This window comes from Lagopus muta, chromosome 3, assembly GCF_023343835.1.
Source record: "Lagopus muta isolate bLagMut1 chromosome 3, bLagMut1 primary, whole genome shotgun sequence".
Taxonomy (NCBI): Eukaryota; Metazoa; Chordata; class Aves; order Galliformes; family Phasianidae; genus Lagopus; species Lagopus muta.
In genome coordinates this window covers 16,474,591-16,498,347 of record NC_064435.1, presented here as the reverse complement: position 1 = coordinate 16,498,347, position 23,757 = coordinate 16,474,591, and the positions used below count along the sequence as shown (strand labels likewise).

The window sequence follows — 23,757 nt, the reverse complement described above, 5'->3', positions numbered from 1 at the left end:
AAATTCTTCTATTGATTAGAAGTCTAAATACCAAGGGCTACTTCTGGCTAATATTTCTCTAAGCTAAGGCACTTCCATGAACATAAAAAAAACCATCCATCCTCTTTCACCTATATGGATTAATGTACACACATCCAACTGTCTGTTATTCGAACTGTAATAATTCAGGGACTTATTGTTCTGCAAAAAGCATTAGGCTCTCCTTAAGCCTCGTACACATCTAGAATCCTAGGAATTACTAGAATCAAATAAATTAAAAGAAATCAGCAGTAAAATTTGTAGTTCCCTGTGGCTAACCAAAATCTATAATTTGCATGTGTAGCATAGAATATCAACTTCTATATATTAAAAATAAAAAACAAAAAAACTGACATATTTACCTTTACCATGGGTAACATCCACAGTCCATGTACAGTTCAGTGAATTTGGATAAAGTTCTGGATAACCAGGGGATAAAATTGTCCCACTAGGTCCTCTAACATCTCCACCACATAAGGCTAGAAATAATAACAATAATATTAATAAAATAAGATTTACAGATGAGAAAAAAAAAGAAAGAAAACAATCTTTTTAAAAGTTCTTGACTTAAAACTACTTAAAGATAACTGGTCAAATGATTCAGCAATCCCACATACAAATATAATCCTTCTTACGCTATACGAATGAAAATAAAATCAATGAAGAGTTAAAATACTTTTTAATACTCATTAAGAAAATAAAACTTGGGTTTCCTTAGCTGTTTTTTCCACAATTTCCTGTGAGTCTGTAAAACTCAGAAGTTCAGTAGGAAAGCAAAAGATAACATGCCAAACAATAACACTTTAGCCAGGAGCTAAGGTGGACGCCAGGGAATGATTTGGAGAGAATATCCAGAATGTACTCTGCCTTACAGTGCACCTAATCATACATTACTTTCAAGAAAACATGTGTTTTTAATGCATTTCAATAATACTGTAGAATTAATATTTTTTTTAGTAAAAGTCCATGAATTTTCAGAATGTGGTTATTAGGCTACTACTCTGCAAATCAGCTGTTTTTAAAGCCATACACGTTTAAAAAGAGCTTTCTTATAGAGCAGAAATGAAAATTGGATGTTGTTACTATACACTTCATTGTATATTCCAGGATACATTAAGAATGTGGAAACATGTAAATATAACTTCTTGATCTTCATTGTCTTAAATGGAGACAAAAGACAGAAACAAACACCACCACCCAGAGCCTAAGATTAGTGGGAACCCTGCTCCATTTATGAGAAAAAGATTATCAAAATAATCTTTCTTCTTGAAAATCATTAAATAGCATAACAAAAATCATTTACACAGAACTCTTTCTTCATATGTATTAGTAGTTGTATTTATATGTACTTTAGAACGATTAATCACTTTATCAGGAAATCAATATGTCTTTCAGCTTGTTCAAGTTAGAGAGCTCGAAGCGAATCATCGAAGCTCCTCTGAGATTCTGTAATAGCAATGCAGTTGCACAATTAACTCATCTTTTTGTATTAATGTAGTGTTGTTTTTGTGTTATTTTTCCTCCTATGTGTGTTCTGTTATGTCAGTTTGGAATGTTTAGGATGATAACTGAACAATAGTTGTTATAGTGATAAAGGTTTCTATTAATTATGTCCTCTAGATTTCTTCCTACTTGTATTCACATTGGATGAAAATAAATAATTAAATAACATCCAGTTTTGCCTAAGTAAATTCATTTGGTAGTTATAGTTAACTACTTTGTGTTTGACAGGTACATTAATCTTGGTAGTCTCATAATTTCTTTCTGTTCGCCATTTTCCTTGTCAACATTCTAGTCTTTCTGGCCAAGTGGTATGCTGGAAAGCTGGAGATTCAGTACCACTTGGAATAGAATATTTCAGAAACACTGTACTGAATCTTATCTTATTTGCCATAGAGAAATGATGTCCTAACGCATTCACTTTCTTCCTCAGTTCTATAATGAAGAATGAGGTAACAACTGTCCGTTGATAAGACATTAGGAAAATAGAATCAGGGCTATTGACAGCACATTATTGCAGATTCTAGAGATTTACTTTGTAAATACTTTAGGTCAGTGCCATCTAATAAGAAAATGTAATTATTTTTTATAATCATGGGATACAGTCCAAATAAATAATGTATTTTACAGTAGTTGTTTGGGAAGCCTTTCAAGAGAGCAAGTGGTGAAAAAATGTCTATGGCATTCACCGTAACTATATGAAGGTTAGCAGATGGCAAACAATGGCATCAAGGGGCCAGCATGTTACAGAACAATGCCAAGTTGACAGATCTGAAATACAAAATGTGCACTGGTCCTGATAAGATGTCAAACATTCAAAACATATAATATCACTACTAGTGTGTGATTCTTTCAGAATGCAAAGGAAAACAGAAAAAGATTAAAATAAAAACAACAGAATAAACTCCACACATTTTTTCAGTTCCTACAAAGAATATACTTTTTACTTTGATTATACAGAGGTGGAGGATAGGTCTAAAAGTAGAATGAATAAATAACCAGCACTAGAATAAGTAGTGCACTAGCACTAGTTCTAATATGGAAAATGGAGTACATGAAACATGTTCCTTTTATACTTTATGATGTTATGAACACAGTAATTAATTTCTTTGTTATGCAAGAAGAACAGCTGAATTGAGAGGTCTAAACCTTTTCTTTAATATTTTTTTCCACTACTGTTTTGTCAGAAGGACAAAGTAAAAAATAATAAGAAATAAAGTGAACAAAAATTACAAGTGACTATGTAACACATATACCTGAATGTACAGTATAAAGCACCTCTACAGCAACGTGGTGATCAGACATTATGTGACACGTTAGAAAGTAGCTTTTGGATATCTGTGACTGAAGATAAAAATTTAACAGTGGAATTCAGTAGCTAAGAATGTCATTTAAGTCAAATAAGATTTTTACAGCATTGGATTTTATACTTGAAGACCATCTTTTTTTGTAAGGAAAAATACTGCATTCCCTTTGCTCAGCAACATAATCATTCACAATGAAAAGAAGCAACAAGGAAGTCTACATAGGAAAATAGCCCTTTATTCTTTGGCCCTAAGAATTTTAAAAACTTTACTAAACTTATATGTAATTGTCTCAGTAAGAGGCCACGTTTCATCCCTGAAATACACCATAGTATCCAATACTGTCATTCATAAAATTATCAAGTTTCACTTTCATTTCAGATCATTTTTCATTATAATATAAAATTATTATGGAAAATCACTCTTCCAATGCCAGAAATAGATTAAGTGTGGTCGTGGTTCATTTTTACCTAGTTGTTCCTATAACTTTCATTACGTTCATTTCTTTCTTCGGGACTCACTTTGGAGTGATGGCAAAGCACAACAGCATTTCTGGCTTTAATTGTTTCACTTAAATGAGCCAAATTTTCCAATGAAATTCTTCACAGATATACATTATCTGTCACTATGTTCAAGGTATTACCAATTGTAAGTATTGATCTGTCTTGTCACTGTTACTGCGATACACAAGCATATTGCTAAGACATTTCACACTCAATTATGGAAGCAGTTAATAAGCAAGGAAGATGACATTTTCATTCATATAATTCTTTTATCAGTTTTTTGTTTTGTTTTGTTTTGCATGTCTGTCCTATTTTTTAAATATTTATGTTTGCTGCAGAAATCAGTCTGTATAATCTGTCCCTGCAGAGGTCAGTCTGTATAAAAGTTTATCACTTTTTTATAGAAGAACATCTTATCCCTTCAGTTTTGTATATTATGACATTACATGAAATTCAGCATCCACTAATTATGTTCTCTGCCATCTTGGGTCTTCAAGTAAGTTTTATAACTTACTTAGAATTAATTTATTTAGATATAACTGAAGTCTGCTTCAGAACCAATAGGGGTATAATAATAATATGAAGATATTGAATGTGAGGAAAAGGGAAGTCACCATATCCAAGAGAGACAGAAGAATATAAAGAGAATGTATTGGTTATTTTATGAGAAGCAAGAGAATATAATATACATTATATATAAATACTTGTTTCCATGTATTTCAGCATGGTTTTTGAAAAAATACAGAAAGAAAAAAAAGAATTAAATCACTGTCTCCTTTCTAACTGAAATTATATAACCTACCAATATTGAAAAGCCAACATACTGTGCTCATTAGCAGTAGTATAAAGAAAGAGAAAATACATATAAGAAAAACATAAGTCTGTGAAAAAAGAAAAAATAAAGAAAGATCTGACTGTTGATCTAACTGTTCTTTTCAGTTAGATCAACTTGATGCAAATACAAGTAAGTGAAAATGATTTATTTTACATCGTGATGAAGTAGGTCAAAACACACATTTCTAATTGATTAATAATAATTATTAGTTTTACAAATGGTTTCAAGCATCAGCAAGGAAGACTAGTAACATACTAGAACTACAAAATGAAAAAATAAGCCTACTGATATATAGATATGTTTGTACGTATATAAACCTATATGTGAGTATACCTGCACAGAAGTCCCATTACATTCCATCATTTAATTGACTCTAACTTCCAACTAAAATCTAATTCTAACACGATTTTCACTTACTAAATAATTTTATTATATAACATAGTAAAAAAACTGAAATAGTGTTACAATTTGAATCATGTACTGTGCTTCACACAATTTAATAGTATTTCACATTTTACTTTCAAGTAATTTAATAGTAATTTAAACACACAGCTTCCATATTTACAGCAAACTTAGTATGTCTTAAAATGGGATGGAGGCAAGGAGTAACAATAAAATAGTATACTTGTTGAATGATTATTAACAGTTTCCTGAAAGAAACCTGGACTTGAGTTACATTGCAAAAGAGAATAGCAAAACTGAGTCTAAATAATTTGTAACAAAAGTTGTTATATTATCTTATTTTAAATCTAAATCAAAACAGGACATATTAGTACTTTTCAATTCTAGATTCTACCACACTGAATATCTGCAGGGCTTTTTTTGTTGTTTCTTCAGGTTTCATTTCAAAGTTTCGAAAAAAGGTATTGTTTCTGTTTTAGAAATGTATTAACAGAAATAATGTAACACCTCTTCCAGAACTTCTGGGTAGGTTCCTCATGATACCACACAACTCATATTTACTGCTTCATTTGGACATCTACATTCAATAAAAGTGTTAAACGTCTTCCATCTTGTTATATATATATAAATATATACTTTTTTTTTTTTTTTGTTAATGTTCCCTACTAATTTTCTTAAGTAAATTCTCATCAAGTAAAATGCTAATATTTATTCCTAATTCAAATAAATAGTAAGAATTATTAAGTACTCAATTTCATGTTATTGTGAAAGGAATAGAAATCACTTTACACATAATTAAGTACTTCTACTACAATTATCTTGTCATGTTTAATGGGATTAATACAATACTTCATATATTGTTAAAATAAGTTTCCTCACAAATATTCAAAATTTAAAATCAAATTTCTGTCACAATATTCCAACAGAAAATACATGATAAGACATTTGTCAACTAAGTACTGGGAAGAGACTAAAATAAAAAATTCAAGGAGATCCATACAGATAGGTACTCAGTAAATCATATCTAAATTATGTTAATGTAAAACACGTAGTATTTTTTCTAAGCAAAGCTCAAAAACAGCATTTTCTTTCTTAAGCACAATAATTCTAACAAGTGTTCTTTGAGAATATGGCTTATATTTCTTTGCATGTTTCTTTTCTTAAGTATTGTGCCCATCTTTATGGTAAATAAGCCAAACTACATTTTCATATGAAATATTGAAAAATAAGTAAATGTACACAGTAGTTGAGATTATTGTCTAGTCCAGGTGGATTAAAAAAAAAAAAAAAAAAAGCTATGAGGCTTGAGACATGAGACAAGAAGGGAAATAAAGGCAAAATGGTGATGTAGGCCTACATTGTTACTTTTTCTGAAAAGACATAAAAAAGCTATCTTACCAATCCAAAAATTGGCAATATTTCATATAAAATACTGTTAAAGCATTTTACTAAAAGTCTAAAAATTACTAAATTTATAATGGTTGGTTAAATATAAGTATTACTCTTCATTCTTCAAAGAAACTTTGGTTTTCTCGTTGAATTTTAACACAGACTTCTTCTCCTGAAAACTGAAAATAATTCAACTACTGAATTAAGAGACTCAACTAGACCACAGCTATAACTGTTCTGCGGTCCTGTATGTAAGAAGCTGAATGTATATTCCTTGAACATTTGCCTTTAAAAAATGAGCAGAAGTAGATAATAGAATCATAGAATACTTTGAGTTGGAGGGGATATGTAAGGATCATCAAGTCGAGTATACTGATCAACTCAGAATCAGAGAATGACGGGTTGGAAGGGACCTCAAGAGATCAAGTCCAACTCCTCTGCTGAAGCAGGTACCTGCAATAGGTCTCACAGGTAGGCATCCAGATGGGTCTTGAATATCTCCACAGGAGATTCCACAACCTCTCTGGACAACCCCTTCCAATGCTCTGTCACCCATACCATAAAAATCTTCTGTATGGAACTTCCTGTGTTCAAGTTTTAGGCCATTACATTGCACTCCATTATATTAGACTCCATTAAATTACACTGCTGAGAAGATCCTGGCCTTATCCATTTGTGTCCCACCGCCCTGTAGATATTTATTAACATTATAAGATCTCCTTTCGGTCTTCTTTTCCCAAGGCTAAACAGACCCAGATTACTCAGCCTTCCCTAATACAGGACATACTCCATACCCTCTGTCATCTTTGTGGTCATCTGCTGGAGTCCTTCTAGGAAATCCCTGTCTTTATTGAACTGGGGAACTGAGAACTGGACACAGTTTTCTAAGTGTGGCCTCGCCAGGGCAGAGAAGAGGAGGAGTATCATCTCCCTCTATCTGCTGGCCACGCTCTTTTTAATGCACCCAGGACACCATTGCACTTCTTGGCTAAAAGGGCACACTGCTGGCTCATGGCCAACCTGTCGCCCACTAGGACCCCCACGTCCTTATCTACAGTGCTCCTCTCCAGCAAGTCAGCCCCTTATCTGTATGTATATATGCAGTTATTCCTCCCCAGGTGCAAGATTCTACACTTATCCCTGTTAAACCTCAGCAGGTTCCACCCTGCCGAACTTTCTAGTCTGCCCAGGCCTTGTTGAATGGTAGCACAAACTCCAGGTATGTCAGCCAGTCCTCCCAGCTTTGTATCATCAGCAAACTTGCTGAGGGTGGGCTCTGTCCATTCACTCAGGTTGTTGATGAAGATGTGGAATATGACCAGATCCAGTACCAGCGCCTGGGGAAAACTACTAGTTACAGGCCTCTGACCAGACAGCACCACTAACTCAGGCCCAACAAAAATTAAACAATATATCTAAGAATATTGTCCAAGTGCTTCATGAACTCTGCGCAGTGATCACTGCACTGGGAATCTTACTCCAGTCCCTGACCACCCTCCTCCTGGTGAAGAACCTGTTACTAACATTCAACCTTATTCGTCTCTGACACAGCTTCATGATGTTCCCTTGAATCTATCGTCAGGGAGCAAAGATCAGCACCTGCCTCTTCACTCTCCCCTTGAGGAAGTTGTGGACTGACATGAGGCCACCCCTTAGCCTTCTCTAGTCTAAACAAACAAAGTTACCTCTTCCTCTGCTGCTCAGTCTTGTCCTCTAGAAACTTCAATCTTCGTGGACATCATTTGAACAGTTTTATTTCCTTATGGATACTGCTATTGTAAAAAATGTTATATTTAGAGAGTTCTAATTATTATTATTACTTTTTTAGAAGTGCTTTGCTGTTATGTATGTATATATGTGATTGTATATGTGGATGTGTATGTTTACACACACAAAGCAATGCAAAATGGTACACAGAGTAATAGTGTGCATGCCTTGTCTACACAGATTCACATAAAAATCCAAATGAAGGAAATGAACAATGAAATCTTTCATGTGCATCAATCATCCATATATAAACTATTTATACAGCTTGCAGTAATGACACACTTGTCCCCTGAGGTCAGTCTTTACTGATGGAGACAGCCAGTTTGTTTGCTTATTTTTAAACTATTAGTCTCAACATACTCTAAATGTTTCTGAAGATAATGAAGTGTGACTTCCCCCGTAAGTTTTTTGTTATGCTTATCTGTGTAATATCCAAACACCTCATGTAAAAATGAGTTTACAGTCCTACAAAAATTAGAATAATAGTTAATGCAATTTCATACTCTGAGGAAAAACAGATTCTAAAGTCATTTTTTTTTCCTTTTCTATATGCTTCTCCTTGAAAACACTTTTTATTCATGAGTTGTCATGTTTTGTCCAAACAAATATTGCTACAAGATGTAATTACATACACACACACACACACACACACACACACACACATATATATACACACACAAAAAAGCAATTATAAAAAAGAGCCTAGTTATCCAGAAACTGTTGCAGTAATTAAGTGAATGAGCAGGAACAGTGATCAATGTGTTTATTAGTGGCACAATTAATACAAAGACATCCTCTCAGTTTATGCAAGGAACAGTCCATTGAGCAAATGCCCTATTTTCCCCAGGAGGTGCAAGGACTCTGGATCCTATTTAAAAAACATGCCACTTGAGAAGAAATTCAGCAATAAAATTGAGTTCAACCATGAATTGATTAAATTTACTATAATAAATGGACTCAGTCCTGCCTTCAGAACATATTTGTTCTATGGACAATTGTCACTTAGCAATGTGCTCTGGAGAAAAAAAAAAATCTCATTTACTTAGTGAATTACGTACTAGTTCAGCAACTAGTGGAAGAAATTTATCACAATTTGTATGTTCATTTTGGAGCACGGAACAGTATTCATAGGATATGCATTAATTTTTTTTTTTGTTTAGATGTTTAGCATCTTGTGTTTACCAATGTAAGAAAACCTATCTTCCGTTTATAGCCTGCTCAGCCCCTTGCCTGTAAACGATGGGAACCTTGCAATTCCTCATTCCAAGAATCAGACTGAGAAGCAGAATCCTTCCAGAAATAGGTCTACAATACTGTAGAGTACCATTTTCAGGTAATTATTCATCTTCTGCTCTATAGCCATAAATTTCTGCCATCATATCTGCACATGTTCATCCTAGCCTTATATAAGAAAATGAAGCATTTGCTAATTATGCTGAAGACCTAGAAAGGCACTACAATTTAAAGACCCTATCATTTAAAGGATGAAATATGGAGAAAACTAAGACATTTACATATGGCAAATCACACATCTATGATTCAGTGAGCTTTTTGTAAGTCTTACAAGTTCAGCTTTTACTTTCTGAGCATTATGAGACAGTAAGGGTTGTTTGAGGAAAAATATACTATTACAAACCTTATATACCTTATGAAATTTCTATGGATTTTTGTTGTTGTTGATTATGTTGTTTAATACTACCTTAGAATTAATTAGGTGAATTATTCTTGATTACATTTTTATCATCAGCAAAGTATATTCCTGTTGAAGGTGACTGAGAGACCCCCGCAAGGGATGTGACGCGATAGGCCCTCTCCCTGTTCTATGATTGATGTGTGGCTCATGCCCTTAGGGGCGTAGACGAAGCACATAGGTTATATAAGCTAGAGTTCACGTGTAATAAACGCCATTTTGCTGTTCATCATATTGGTGTGTACGTGCAGTCATTTGGTCCTGGCCTGGTTTAGGTCAGTACCGTAGGAGGCAATGCAACATATTCCATACCCAAAGGAAAGCATCTAAAATATTCAAGATAAACATTACGGTAATATTAAATATAATTGATATCACTAGAAGGGGAAAACATCTTTAAATGATCAATTCAGATAAAAATCAAACAAATTATTAGTTTTTCAAGCAAATTTTGTAATGACATGCTAGATACTCTGAAATTTGTGGCAGAAAATATTACACAATACCATTTTTGTGTTGTTTAACAACCATATGAACAAACCACAAATAATGTAGCACTGATCAGTTCATACAGTGATTGAAAAGTGACGAGTTTTGTTAATAATCTAGGAACACAGCAAACAATGTGTAACTGGAGAAAATGCATTTTAGTCAGGTACAAAAACCTTATCTCATGTTTGAAATCAATACATATATGACTGTAGATGGATACCCAACTGCAAATATTTGTAATTTGTAAGAACGGCTTTACAAGTAGATAAACTTGCATGCCCTGAGCTAAAAGGTAATCAGTTAGCTCATGGTAACATAAATTCAGACAGACATATCTTCAGTAATCGCCTACATTAATGAATTATATATTATTTTCATTTTATTTCTAAATATCACACAGAGGTATATAACATTCATTTAGTCTTTTTTTTTTATTCTTTATTCTTTTTAGTTTTATTCTTCTTCATAAAATTAGACATTTAATTCTTCTGGCGAAAATGCATATATTTTAAACTACTCTGTATTTTATCCATTTGTTCTTACCATCACAAGTTGGGAGTGGGTGACTCCACCAGTGATTTTTTTCACATAGTAAAGGCTCCTCATGACTCAGCCTATAACCTGGATCACAACTAAATGAGACAGTGGAACCTATTGAGAAGTCATGTCCATAGCGGCGTCCATGCACTGGTATGCCAGGATCCAAACAAGAGTAAGTATTAACAGTTACACCTATTTCAAGAAAAAGAAAAAAAAAGTATCGCAGTTAAACTAGTTAAACAAAATCTAGATTATTTTTATTTTTTTAGTTTAAGTAATTCTTGTACTGCAGTGGTGGGGAAGCATCAAGCATTTTCAATAATTTATCCTTGAGCTTTGCTTCTTTGTGTAACTGCTATAGGATGCTTTGGATAATGAAATACATACTGTAGACAAAAAGAATATTCCATAATTTAATGTAATTTTAGGTTTATTCTGTCTCACTACTATTAATGTGATTTTGTCCCTGATGCTTATATTTAAGAGTTTTGATGATAACTTAACATCCTTGTTTTCAGCCTATTTCTTCCTGATTAAACTTGGTTTCCCAACTTTTTTCTTTCCTCTTTTCTGATCATCCTCAAAATATTTACAAGAACCATATTTTTACATAAGTTATTCTCATATCTAATTCTCTTTGATATGTGAAATACTGGAAAGACGATAAATATCATAAAAGGGAGAAAAGAGTAGCTGACTTGATAAGGGGAGTTTTTTCAGAGAATAGAATTGTTTGAATTGGAAAGGACCATTAAAGGTTATCTAGTTCCTCTTCTCTGCAATGAACTGGGACACACACAGCTAGATCAGGTTGCTCAGAGACCTGTCTATCCTAACCTTGAATGTCTCCAGGAATTGGCATCCACCTTCTGTATGGGCAACCTGTTCCAGTACTTTACTACTCTTAGTATAAAAAACGTTTTCCTTATATTCAATCTACACATTCCCTCTTTTAATTTCAAAGCATTTTCCCTTTTTTCTATCACAACAGATCCTGCTAAAGAGTTAGTCTCCTTCTTTCTTATAGTTTCTTTTTAAATACTGAAAGGCTGCTATTAGGTCTCCCTCGAGCCTTCTCTTCTCCAGGCTGAACAGCCCCAGCTCGCTCAATCTGTCCTTGAAGCAGAGGTATTCCATCCATTGGATCATTTTTGTGGCCCTCCTCTGGATGTAGTCCAACAGGTCTATGCTTCTCTTGCACAACTGGAACGTGTTAAAAAAATACTTGTGCTAAAAAACTTTTTACATTATTTCCCAGTCAGATTATCTTTTTTGTTAAAGAATTGTGGGAAAAAATAAAGAAACAAAATTTTCTAGGAATATTACTGAGATCTGGTAAATTAAAAGAAACATTCACTGTAAGTTCTTTTCCTGATGTAATCTATCCTTCTATTCCCAAGGAAAATCTGTAAGATAGTCTTCCTTGCAAAATAAATTCATTGTGAAAAGCAATAATTAACAAAGAAAATAAAGGCATCACATTATAATGGGATGACTGAAGAGAACAACATTAAATCATTAAGCATTATTATCATCCAGAAAAGAAAAATCAGAATTGGACTATATTGGATAATATAGCACAATATAAAATATTAGAAATAGTAAGAACTAAACAAATAAAATGTATACCAGATGTCTGCATATAATCACAGGACGTTAAGCAGAAAAGCTATTGGAAATAGTTTATTTTGTGTAAAACTTGTAAACATACACAGTTTTCGCCTATTGTTTAATATAATGATAATAATATGAAGCCTTGGTGAGGCCACATCTCAAGTCTGGTTTTGGCCCCTCACTACAAGAAAGACATTGAGGCTTTGGTGTATTTTCAGAGGAGGGCAATGAAGCTAGTGAGGGGTATGGAACACAAGTCTTAGAGGAGTGGCTGAGGAATCTGGGATTGTTTAGTCTAGAGAAGAGGAGGCTCGGGGTGACGTTATGACTTCCTGCAATTATTTACCTGAAAGGAAGTTGAAAAGAGGTGGGGTCAGCCTCTTCTCCCATGTAACAAGTGATAGGACTAGGAAGAACTGCCTTGAGTTGTGCCAGGGGGGATTCAGGTTGGACATTAAGAAATAATTCTTCTGCAAGAGAGTGGTTAGGCACTGGAAAGGGAGACTCAGGGAGGTGGTGGAGGCACCGTCCCTGGAGGTATTCAATAAATGTTTAGATGCTGTACTGAGGGACATGGTTTAGTGGGAAAGTACTAGTGATAGGTGGACAGTTGCAAGATACGATCTTAGAATCACCACGATTGGAAAATATCTCTCCTCTATGATGCTATCTCCTCTATGAACCTATAACTTAACTTTCATTCTTCACTAGTTTACAGCAGAAATCTGGGATAGGGATCAATTTTAGTGAAAATGGATTTTACAATAAAATTGAAAAATTCATACATTTGAAGAAAAAAATTAATTTCCTTTCAAGATGTATTAAATTAAAACAGTTAGAAGTAAGAATAAATTTACTAAATGCAACTTCCCTCTTTCTGTTTTTCACATTTCTGAAGTGTAATTTCAGGCATCAAACATTATTCATTTGGTCAATTTTTTTTTGTAAGAATTATGTAGTATTTGTCAGGAGAATTACTTTAATAGTCTGTGTAAGGATAGCTATCCTTCAAACTTCAAAAAGGATGAGAATTAACAAATTATTAGTTCTGCCACTGATGTAATTAATTGAAATATTGTGGGGATGATTGAGATAGTAAATAATTTTAGATCTGATGATTGATTTTCTGCACAACTTTTCAGAATTTAACATTTGGTAGAGTTCAAAGCATCTCGAAATTTATGTGACAAAGTCCACATATTGTATTAAATATCCTTACCGTTAGCGATGAGAATAGAGAAAATAGTGAAAAAATAAGGTAAAAAAAAAAAAAAATAAGAACATATTAAAATTCCTTGGAGTTAGTCCTTACAAGTAGGAATTCAAAACAGATAACATCGTGCTCATGGTTATTACTAAATGCATTAGAACAACTATTTTTTCACACAAAATCAATATGTGAAACAAATGTATTTTTAGAACTACAAAAAATAAATGAAATGATAATATAGCAACTTCTCTGAATTTCACAAATTCATAAAAGTATTAAATCTTACTGTTACATTTTGCAGTGTGTTTTATACAAGTGTAATAAGGGAAATAGAATACATCTATACAAAAATCAAAATGAACAGATAATATACAGGATTTTAGTTCCCTAAATATCCATAATCATGAAGTTCAGTAGTTTTGATTTTCAGTTAATTTTCATAAATTACATTTCCTTCTAGCTTGAGAGCTGGAGGTACATTAATCAGGACAGTAATTCAAGTATTTTCCTTGGATTTTGATTATCTTCTTGATGTTATGACATTTTAAACATATGAAAATACACTATACAAAAAGTAAAAATAATGACAGAAGAATGACATCCTGAAGAAAGTCATTTGCCTCCCATTATCCTCTGATTCTTAAAGGACAGAGCACTGCAGCAAGAACATCAAACTCAAAGTGAGATCACATGTCATCATTTAGAAGTTTAATGTCACTAAAACTTACTCAGTTTGAAAAATAGGAGGCCTGACTCAGCAATATACAGAAAGCAGTACCTTTACCATTTTATGACCATGAATAGCAGAGAAGAGGAGATCAAATCATACATATTAGAATGACTTACTTTCATAGTGAATCTTGAATCCATTGTTAGAACGACTGTTGTCAGTTGTAAAGAGAAGATAAATGAAATTGCTACTGCTAAAGAGAAACTGTGGAACCTGAGTACCATTGTAAGATCCCAGAAGTGGAGATAATAAACTCGGTCCATCATGGACTTCCAAAACATCATAATTAAGTTCTGTCTGAAATCTGGAATTGAGGAAACACCGATAGGCACAAATATAAGCAGCAGTTGAAACAAATTGAACAAACACATGCAAAGTATGCCATATTTTTAAAACTATGCTACTTTCCAGATCCTAATCAGTTATTTCACCACATATCTACTTTACAACAATAATTATTATGTATTACTATATCCAAATTTCAGGTTAGTGCTCTAGTAAGATCAGAAATAAGTTTAAATTCCTTGAGCAGGTTTACAGCACAGAAAACTGAGACATATAATTTGTTAGCACAAATAAATATTACCCATTTGAATGTTTTATATCACAGAATGATTTTCTATCATGGAAAAGTAAAAAAAAAAATGAGATAGAGGCTAGGGTTGTGTGTTTCTTTGTTGTATCTATTCCATTTGGCACAAATATCATTGAAATATATGATGTTAAGAAGGAATAATAATCTAACGGCCTACTTTTATAATAGTTTATAAGTGGGAATATAATTTTTAAGTGGTCTTTGAGACTCCTGGAGCTTAGTGCTAAATGAGACTCAGTCCAAAGAAGTAGCAGAAGTTAGGCAGAAAAAAAAAAATTCCTGTTTTAGAAAGTACTACAAAATTAAATGTGTTTTTACAGCCCATGTGTGCTGTGTTTGTCAAGAAAAAACAGAAAGTGACACTGCTGCTAGATAGATATACTACTCCTGTTTTAGATGGTATCAGCAATCCCATGTCTCTGATATTTTCACAGCAGTTTCTCTCTTTCTTGCTATGGTAGATATAACATTAATCATCTAGCTTTAATGGGTTCACTGATGAAGTACTGAAAAGCCCATCTTGCATTAGAAAGAAACAATTAACAGCAGGACTATATCCTTCAGATACTTCTAACTCCTTCACCAATTTACTTGGATGCCTAATTCGGCTTTGTAAAATTCATACAAGAAACCGCATGATTATCAGCAATGCACTCTCTGCTTCTGTATTTATATCCCACGAGTCAGAGCTTAAAAGAAGCATGGCAAAAGATGAGAAGTTAAATAAAGCCTTATTTTATTCCAGTTCTGCTCATATGAAATTACGTAGAACGAGAGCAGAGAAAGAAAATAATAGGGACTTAAAGAAATAAATCACAATAAGCCTAAGAAGCCAAATAGCTGAAAGTTTAGCTGAAAGTTTTCTGCTTGCTCCTACATGATCTAGAGGCAATTTTAAAAGGCTAAACAACTAGGCATTTTATTATTATTATTATATTCTTTTTTTCCCCAATCCTTTTTTCCCATTAAACTTTACAGAACAAAAGCAATCACGGAAATTGAGGATTGAGGAAGGCATAATAAAACTAAGTTGGATCTCCAAAGACGTATGATGAATGCCCTGTTGTGTACATGACAATGAAAGAATATATATAACACTGCACATAGCAGATAAATGAGATAATTTAATTTGAATTTATAACTGTGTTACTTGTTTTCTTTTTCTTCTGAAATAATTTTTTTGTTTATAATCAGCCAATGTGATATATTTATATATCACCTGGTTAACTGCTGTGAGAAATTAGTAAGGTTTTTACAGGAAATTGAATAAAAAATAATTTTGGGTTCTGTCAGACTCCTTTAGTATCCTTTTCTAAGTAACAAACCACTAATTTAAAATAATCTGGATGATCACTGATTTTAAATTAATCTGGATGATTTCACTGCTATGTGAGGCATATTCTTATGGAGAACTTCAGAATATTCAGTTACAGTTCATTTCACTTCTGTCCAATTAACACAGGAGGAAACACTTTTAAAATCTTATTTGAAAAGATAAAGATGCTTTAATATTTACAACATGCATCACTGTTTTTAAGAGACAGCTTGTCAACTCAAGGTGGTGTTAGAATATGATCAGAATATCCCAACAAAAAGTGATCTCATTAGTCAAATGTGACTAGTGCTTGACTCAGTAGTTTGCTGATTAACACCTCTAGCATTTAAATGCTCATAATTAGGCTTCATGATGAACACTTAATTACAGTGAAGAATGGCAGATTTCTCACTTTCGTCATTTCAACTCAGCCTGCATAGCTACTGATATACAATAAATATCAAACAGATTATCGTAGCTATAACTTTGTGAAAGGAAAAAACCCTTCAGACTACTCATTCACAATCATGAAGCAAATCACAGAAAAGTCCTTCTGGACACCATGAAATAATTAAAAGAAAGTTATTCTCCGCCTATAGATCTTTTTTCTTTCCACCTGTGTCAAGCTTCATGAAACAGGAACAGCATGGACAAGCATCAAATGCAGAATGTTGAACATATGCAGTGTCTCAAGAGAGAAACTATAGAAAGATGAGAAATAAAAGGGAATCTATACTATCATGGAAGAGATAAGCTGAAAATAAAATTAATGTGGCACTCTGAAGGAAACCTGTAGTAACAAGAATTCTTCCCATCATCTCTGAGAATTCAAAAATAAAGGACATAAAGATGTTAAATATGCACTATATATGTTTACTCTCACTGAAATATGAATATATTTAAAAACTACTGACTCATAGAAATCTGTGTATTTCCATTAAAAATAAAGTTAGAAATGGGATATTTCTGTCTTTTAGAACAAAGCTGGAATTTTAAAAATCCAGACAAAATATGAGTTTTGTGAGTTTTTTTTACTGTTATTGGTTTGATTTTTAATGAAAAAGGGAAAAAGTCATTTGGCTATTGGTTCAAATATATGTATTTGTCAAAATTAACCTTCTGTCTTTGAGGAAAATATGCTGCAGATTTGAAGTATAAAGAGCAGGACAACAAGACTATAATGAGTTTTGCAAATGAAGCAAGTATATCTATTTCTCTGAATAACAATTTAAATTATATAAAAATGCTAATAATGTCTAAGTAAAAAAATATACGTATACACTAGTACACTATGAGCATTAGTTTCATTATGAGCTTTACAAAGTAATACATTTACATTCAAATGTGTAATTATACACAGGTTGCTTCAAAAAGAATGCCTTCTATTTATTTCCATGGAAACTACAACAAAGCACTCTAGCGCTATCTGATAGCACAAATTCTCAGCTGCAAAACACTCTTTATCAACAAACTCACCACCATTAGCTATGCATTTTAACCAGCAATGAAGAGCCTGCATGCTATACTTGTAAAAATTTGCACAGATGGAAATTACTTATTCTTGTGTTGCCACTGCTGAAGTGCAACACCCACTGCCTCACTGTGCTTATGTCCATTGTATCATCTCCATGAACATTCAAGAGTCACTGAATGTCAGTAGGGGCAATTTTTCCCTTATGGAGGAATTCAGTGGCACACATTTATTTCATACACATTTCCATGTCAGATACCATCGTATCAGATTGACTCTCTCTGGATATTGGTTATGTAGCAATAAAATTTAATGGAATATTTGTGGAAAGTTTCAATCTCTACTGCTAAACCACCTATGTCTGTCTCTGATGTCACAGGCCAATATAATAAAATAGGAGGCATTGCTTTTTAGAGCAGCTCTCATATGCCTAAATGCATGGGTGCAAATGTACATACTGCATTTTCACATGTTATCCTGCACATAAAAGCATAAATACGCACCCTCATATGTAAATAAGTCTCTCTGAATTTACTGTGCTGCATCTCAACCAATATGCGTATCATCCCTATCTGAGACAGGTAACAAGACTGTTTAGAACAAGCAGCAATGGAAAAGGAGGAAGTGTAATAACATGGTTAGGTTATAAAGAGAACAAGAAGTCCCTCTGTGATCTGAAAAGATCACATCGTGTTCTTATTGCTCTTAACTGCTCACCTAATAGAGGTTGTGCAATTTTATGACAAGGCTTTAATACATTATAAGCCAGAAGTGTACATCTGAGATTGTCAGATCTAATGCAACTCAGGCGTGAAAGGAGAATATCAAGCTGATAAGGAATTTTGAAAATAAAAAGTCATTTCAATTTGAAATGACTGACCACAATAAAATTTTTATTAACAATGATATGCTGAAGTAAAAAAAACTATTTCAAATGAACTGATACTTTTTTCTTTCCAGAAACTAGATTTCTTGAAAGTTCCATGATTTAAATTTTTATTTTTTATTTACAATAAAGAAAACTAAAATGTTAATCTCAACTCTGAATTGAAACAATTTTGATGAATTTGTGCACAAGTTAGTCAACTCTCTTTTACATTTTAATTACCAAATTTGATAGCTTACTTAAATTGTGATCTTGGGAGATCACTTTTCATTTCATACTAAAGATGAGAAATATCTTTGAAGTATCTGTATTATGTCCTCTATTTGTATATAATGTCATATGAGCATATTATTACAGTATAAACTATAGTAGTATAATTTTTTTTAAAAATCAACCTGTTCATAATGAGAAATTTTGCTAAGAGAAGACTGTCATTTTCTTTGTCTGCTACAAATAAATTTTTATTTCACTGAAGTTAATTTTCTCTTTAGATTGAATATGATTAAGGAATTGTCAAAAGATGTGATACAAATAGCAATTAAAATATACTCACACATTATTTGTGTGCTATAACTCCTACACTCAAAATCCTTTTCTTTCCTGAATCATCATATAGCCTCTTAATATTAGCAATTAAGAAGAATCTATAACATGGTTAAAATATTTAGAATATAAACAATTCTTAAATTAAATTTCATGTCTTGCTATTTCATAATGAGCTTGAGTTCAATGCCTACAGCTTGCTGCCATGAGAATTTTAAGGCTTTAACATATTTCATTCCTTGGAATCAGGTAGGGAAAACTTAAGTAAAATATAGGAAAAGTGGGTTGCTGCAGGAATTACAGGAAACTGGAATTCCATCCTATAAGCACACACACAGGAAAACAGATCAGGTGACCTGAGAATTAAACATTCACAATGGATAAAAGCATGAATTCATTCAGTTCAGTATTGACCACTGATTGAGATTTCGGAGTTAAAGATTTCACACATTTGAGGAAAAGAAAATGAGTTCATAATATAATTCATCACATTAACACAGTTAGAAGCAAATTAAATGTACTACTCTTTATAAACAGACCAAACTTTTAACTAGGGCAGACAGACTTAAATATATGCAAAAGGGTAGGAATTTCAAAAGCTTTTCAATTCATTGAAGTACAACTTACATTCAAGAAAAAATTGATGACCTGAAGGCACGAAGGTGTTTTAGAAAATCCTACCCGATAACACAATTGCTTGATTTAAGAGTAAGTGAAAGTTTATGAGCTAACAAAGAACTGCTTCTAGGTAAAAACTGGGAAATATGAAATAAGAAAAACATCAGCCAAGACCTTTCAAAGGTAATTTTGATAGAGTGTCCTTGTTCAGCTTCTATCACCCACTCACAATTCAAGGAGTCTTTATAATACCCAGGCCAGCCTGGAGAAAGGATTACTCCACTGGGAGAAGAAAAATGCCCACCACACGGAGCTAAAAGTGAAACAAAGACAAATGTATAACAATAAAGGCTTATGACAAATAATTCATAGTTATCAATTTCAATATAGCACAACTATACTTAAATTTTAAAAATCCATCTGCAAGAAGATGAAATGAGGTTTAAAGCTGACAAACCCTGTGGGGTTTGGAATTAGACGGAAATAACTGAACTAAAATCTTAAAAGCTTAAAACCTTTAAAAGAGAAAATTAATTCTGTTCAAAAAGTGATGACAGAAGCATTTATATTGTGTTTTTAAAGCTACAATCCATTTTACTGTAACAAAGGACGTACAGCAAAACACTACCTAAGCACTATGAATAGCTTTTAACAGTGAATAGAGAGATTTCAAAAGCCTATGCAGAAGGTTCAGTTGAATATTAAGCTAGGAATTCATAAACTGTCATTTCAGCTTTGACAAGGATCTACTGTGAGAACACATACATTTTATTTGTCAGGTCAGCAATTAAAAATTCACATTCATATCTAATTTTTACAAAATTAGCTTGTATTTTTTGTAAATATATTTTAAATGCTGTAAAGTATCTATAGCCAACCAGAAATACAGGAAATAATATGTACTATTTCTCTCAGTGATAGCGAGTAAATGCACAATAAGAAAACTTTATTAAAACAAAACTGATACTGAAGTAGCTTAAGTTACTTAGTAAAAGCAATAATTTTCTTTTTTGCTATTTCTTTCTTCTTCATATTAATGAGATTGGTTAGGATACTGGTTAGACAGGAATTTAAAAGTGAAGAGAAGAATATTGTTGGTGTGCTGATAGCACTAAAGCTCATGGCCTTAAATCCTTTCTAGAAGTGGACAAATACATACTTTAATAAGAAAAAAAAAAGAAAGAAAAAGAAAAAGAAGAATTGATCCTTTTGAAAACTGTAGTTCCACTAGTGCCAAATAAGAGCTATCTGAAAGTATGAGCAACACAAACTGTTAGCATTTGAGGCCCACTAAGTTTCTTGGAAAGCTCTTATCATTACAGAGCCCGTATAACAGTGTTCTCACCACATTTTTTTTTTTCATGTTTTTCTTCTTTCCTTCTTGCAGACAGAGTTATAATACAGGCTTATGTCTCACTAGACTTCTTTATTATGGGCTCGGTTTCACAGTAGCTTTGTGCTAACCATTTGCAGCGGTCTGAATTTCCTTTAGTGACAACTTAAGGAACATTACTATAGAAAGAAAAATACATACCTCCACACTTAGGTATAAGTCCACTCCACATTACTTTTCCATCCACTAACATGCAAGTGATTGTTTCAGTTCCTTGTGTTTTGATAAACCCTTCCTCACAAATAACAGAAATTGAGCTCCCCAACTGAAAGTTGTCACCAAAACGTCGAGCATTGATTGGTACTCCAGGATCAGGGCATTCATTATGCCCAAATGCTAAGTAAAGAAAAGGGAAAAAAAAGAAAACAAGAAAAAAGAAAAGAAAAAGAAAGCACAGAGAAAAATATAATTAGCAAATAAAATAATAAGTCTGATAAGTTTTGCAATTAGGATTGCAAAGTTTTATTAATATAAATCTCTGTTTAGAACAGTCATGCTGTCAGAAGACATCAGTGATGGTAACAGCCCAAACTGTCTAATACTACACAGGCCAGAAGGTTCCATGAAAAGTGTAGGGCCAGCATCTTTGATATAATAGCATTTTTTTATATTTATTATTTTTATTTTTTAATTCACTGATAAATTTATTGGAACCATAGTGACTGGAGTTTGCCTAATATTGCCATTGTATGATTTTATTTTATTTTTCCTCCAAACTGGAAGCATTTGAACAATAGGAGAGAATTTGGGAAAAGATTTAAAAAAAAAAAAAAAGTGAATAAATTATATTAATATAGTAATACATCATAAATCACTGTAATTATATGGTTTTATCTATGCTCAAATATATTTCTAGGATGTATAAATACTTCAAAATTTCAAATAAATCTAAGAGCATATAAAAAAAATAGAATTTCTTTAAATATATCTGAATGGATAATAAAGATAGTTTATATCTATTACCATAAATATTCTATAGAATTCACCTTATACTGGGAGAAAAGACAAGTTCATCCTCCTACCAGTGGTGAGCAAAATAATATTTACAGAAATATCATTCAAAGAAAACTTTGCATTCATTAATTACTATATTTTGATACTTTCTTAATAAATATACAATGTAGGCAAAATGTGGATTTTTTTAGAAGTATTTTTCAGCATGAATAGGTACCATATGCAAAAAGTCCACCTTTCTGAACTGTGACAATTCTAAATTACCTCTTATTAAGTCTATGTAAGAAGGAGATTATTTTCACAATATTTTCTGCAGATTTACTTGTGTGTCTGTTAGACAAGACATATCAAAACCATGAAATTTCCAAATGAAAACATTATTCTAAAAGATTTTTTACAAAAGAAAGAAAATTGATTTTCTATTGTATTTCCAGCAGACTACTCAACTTAATTCTAATTAAAACCAGACAAATTAATCATATTAATTTGCTTTCAAGTTTTCATTTCTTCCTGAACAGCCTAGGCATTCAAGTAGCTTCAGCAGACACTAAAATAGTGGTAACACTAGTAAAATAATCTAAAAAAAAAAAAAAAAAAAAAAAAAAAGAATTTCCAAGCATTTTAATCTAAAAAATAAAATTCTTATTTTTAAAATTATCTTATATATAAACAAAGTCTAATTTCTTAAGAGTATTTGTTATATAATTATTCTATATTAAAGAATTATGAAATTCACACTTCTCTTCTCTGGCAAGAACAAAAATCGTATGATTTTCAAAGTGAAATACTTTTTAAATGAATAAATGGCCTATTATCTTCTAAGCAATCTGCATGTAAGATAACAGATTTTACTATAAATTGTCAAATAAGCTTGTATGCAGAAAGACCATAATTATTCTATTTTCAAGACAGTTTTGCATACGTTGTATTTTTAGTAGTTACACCTTTCTATTTAAAAAGTATTTTCTTAAAAAGATTTGGCAGATTTTGAATTGTCTGAATTTATCTGAAGAATCTGAATAATAAGACAACAAAATTAGTATTATGACATTTTAACTTAAAGAATGCCAAATATGTTGGGAATTAAAATTGTGCTTGAGGATGTTAGAGGACGGCATTCAGAAACAATGCAATCCTACACCTTCTCCATTCTCCACAAAAATTCTGTCAGTAATTTAAGCACAGCCCTCAATTTTAGTGAAAAAATGCCTGTTTTTCTTACTAGCTTCAGATCAGACACAGAAAGATTTTTAATAGTTACTTTCACATTTAGATAAAAGTCGACTTCAGATATAGATTGCTTGTATATGACAGCAGTTTACTGAGGTTGTAAAGTTGGATTACTTCACTATATTTTAGTTAAGGTACTGTGAGTTCTGCTGCTAGTGCTCCTCCTGTGGAAATCACTGCAATGCATGGGATGGCTATGGGAAGCAGGAGGGTGACATAACTTTCACCAACAACAACCCTAAATCTCTCAGCAAAGTGTGTATGCATTTACTTTACTTGAAGAAAAATCAGGCTGCTTATACTTGAGAAAAGATTCATAGAAGAATCTCCAACCCCCCTGCCACAGGCAGGGCCACCGACCTCCACATTCAATACTAGACCAGGCTGCCCAGGGCCCCATCCAGTCTGGCCTTGAACACCTCTAGGGATGGGGCATGCATAACCTCTCTAGGCAGCCTGTTCCAGCACCTTACTGCTCTCTCTGTAAAGAATTTCCCCCTGATGTCCAACCTAAATCTTCCCTCCCTCAACTTAAAACCATTTCTCCTAGTGCTGCACTTATCAACCCTTTCAAAGAGTTGATTCCTCTCCTGTTTGTAGGCTCCCTTTAGGTATTGAAAGGCTGCAATGAGGTCACCCTGCAGCATTTGTAGTGGAGCTTTAATATTGGACATATCTGAAACTGAAAAGGAAAAGCATAAAATTGCAAGTACTTAATATTTGATCCATCATCAATAAATTAAGAAGTAATAGAAATG

The 23,757-nt window shown here is 32.7% G+C and overlaps 1 protein-coding gene across 5 annotated transcripts in view; it reads right to left on the bottom strand.

The window, feature by feature from the left end:
* The window catches only part of CSMD3 (CUB and Sushi multiple domains 3), a 528,421-nt gene that overhangs the window by 182,333 nt on the left and 322,331 nt on the right, over window positions 1–23,757 (bottom strand). For all 5 annotated transcript variants that reach the window (XM_048939546.1, XM_048939547.1, XM_048939548.1 and 2 more), the window contains 5 exons: window positions 20,957–21,151; window positions 19,597–19,735; window positions 14,111–14,298; window positions 10,444–10,632; window positions 381–497 (listed from right to left, as the gene is read on the bottom strand). In XM_048939546.1, coding sequence (XP_048795503.1) covers window positions 381–497; window positions 10,444–10,632; window positions 14,111–14,298; window positions 19,597–19,735; window positions 20,957–21,151 — 828 coding nt within the window. The remainder of the gene's footprint in view (window positions 1–380; window positions 498–10,443; window positions 10,633–14,110; window positions 14,299–19,596; window positions 19,736–20,956; window positions 21,152–23,757) is intronic.